The 2,178-nt window shown below is 30.8% G+C and overlaps 1 protein-coding gene across 1 annotated transcript in view; it reads right to left on the bottom strand.

The window, feature by feature from the left end:
- The window catches only part of LOC113371107 (guanine nucleotide-binding protein G(q) subunit alpha-like), an 8,216-nt gene extending 6,281 nt beyond the window's left edge, over nt 1-1,935 (bottom strand). The window contains exon 1 of the mRNA XM_026611752.1: nt 1,892-1,935. Coding sequence (XP_026467537.1) covers nt 1,892-1,935 — 44 coding nt within the window. The remainder of the gene's footprint in view (nt 1-1,891) is intronic.
- Between the last annotated feature and the right edge of the window lie 243 nt (nt 1,936-2,178).

Genomic DNA, 2,178 nt, shown 5'->3' with positions numbered 1-2,178 from the left:
AAAAACAGTACGATTGCTTTGAAAAAAGGTCAGATCTTCCACAATATGTCAAAATAAAGAAATATTTTTTTCAAAAAAAAACAAAAAAAAAATTAAAAAAAAATTTTTCTTTCAAAAAAAAATTTTTTTTCAAAAAAAAAAGTAATTTTTTGGCCAATTTATAGTTTCTCAAAAATCGTTATTTTTTCAAAGTAAATTTTTTTTCAAAAATGTTAATCGTTTTTAAAAAAATAATAATTTTGGTACGGGAAGTTCCAGCAATTTCCTTAAGGCACGATGCCTTAATTGCCTTAGACAGAATTCCACTTACAGCTAGTTTATAATTTTATTTGAACAGCGATCAGAACTTATGGGTTCTATGAGCTGTTGTGAGTAATATCTTACAAACTATGTTTGTTTCATTACAGATGGCAACCCAAACAGTTGTCACATCTCTGTATGATAAATTTTTATTACAATCTCTGTAATAGGGCATCTGGTGCAACAATGCCGGGTGAGGGCTATTTTCACTTGGAAACATATTGCTATTTATATTTCCAAGTGAAAAACGTTGTCAATGTTGCCTGACAACAGGCTGCTCGAAGTAGGTATCGAACCCGGGACCTCTGAAACAAGTCCCGTCGCTCTTAACCGCTTACCCACGGGCGAGCCCTTTAGTAATCAATATCATCAGCAAACTAAATACTTTATAAAATGCAAAAGCTTACAAATGTCTTACGAGATATTTATAGGTGTTATTATGTTTTTGTCTAGTATATTTATACCTTATACTTTCATAAACACTTAACGTTCACAATGAGAATTGAAAACACATGATAAGTTGTATTATGATTACATAAATTGCCTGACTGATGGCCACAAAATCAAATTATTTAGTGCCATGTGAATGCATACATTGTCATTTCGTGGAATGGTATTATTTCTAAATATAATAAAATTAGTTTTAATATAGGTGGAATAGTAATTGTAGGTATTTACGCAACTGCATATATTGCATTATTTTTAATAATACATTTCAAAGGTCAAGAATCAAGATCAGTTAAAGATCAAGATTGATCAAGCCGTAATGTACATTCCTCGTATTGTCATACTTTTTCCCTTTCTTGTTATTTTCATCTCATCAATTTTTTTCTTTGCGTTTCACATTAGGGTGATTTTTCAGCTGTTGCTGGAACAATTTCTTTTACTTACGCTTACATTCTGGAAATAGAAGAAATGGCAGATGCTGTATTTGGAATGTATTAAGGGGATATAGTTCGAGACATTGACGCTATTGCTTTACTAAAAATAACCACCCTTATCTAAAGTTGGAGATTACAATTATTTCGATACTTCAAATTCAAATCTGATACTTCAGTTATAAATACTTTCATTTTGCATAGGTGACGTTATTGTTGTACCATGACTCGTCTCGTTTATGCATAGATAGCCAATATTTATTTTATAAAAGCGATTTCTTATTAAATGCACGCTTTGATAAAATTCAATTATAATTAAACTAGAAAAATGTTATACAATTGTAATATAAATGTTAACATGAATATTAATAAACTTTTCCTAGCAGTTCTGCAATTGTCTATGTTTTGGGCGGGCTATATGTGCCTATTGTCTCTATAACCCTATAAGATAGTATTTGTTGTTTTCGGTGCAGTTTTGTTATAATGATAGTATCCACTAATTATATAACACTGATAAAAATACTTCTGCATTTAAATGATTATTCTGGAGCGATTAGTTACGCTTTAAATCAGTGGCGTCGTTTGTTTTGCAAATAGCCATAACTTGTTTTATTGCTGGCCACCGATTAGCAATGCCCGCACACCAGTCGTTTATCTTTAAATGATACGCACAGTTACTTATCTGTTGTTAAATTTTATATTTACATCCTTACTGTTGCCAGTCTGTTAACTTAATGTGTTCATGCTCCAAATCCATTGCAGATTTACTTTTGCTTTAAGTATCTGGAGAAAATTAACATGTTCAAAGTGAAATGGAATGATTGTCGTTAGAAATGATTTGCAGAAAACAAATGTTTTCCGTACAGGGAACTTGGAACAATTACAAGCTTCAATCCATTTTAATCGGTTTGATCGATTGATCTATGATTTTGAGCTTATTAAGCTTTTGTTTATTTCTTATAATCTAGATTAATTGTTTGTTACGTGGAAAAGCTCTATA

The sequence above is a fragment of the Ctenocephalides felis genome, unplaced genomic scaffold, assembly GCF_003426905.1.
Source record: "Ctenocephalides felis isolate EL2017-DRISC unplaced genomic scaffold, ASM342690v1 CF-g0.4_SCAFFOLD_01492, whole genome shotgun sequence".
NCBI lineage: Eukaryota > Metazoa > Arthropoda > Insecta > Siphonaptera > Pulicidae > Ctenocephalides > Ctenocephalides felis.
Note: the sequence above shows the minus strand (reverse complement) of the source record. Positions and strands in the feature narration are given on the sequence as shown.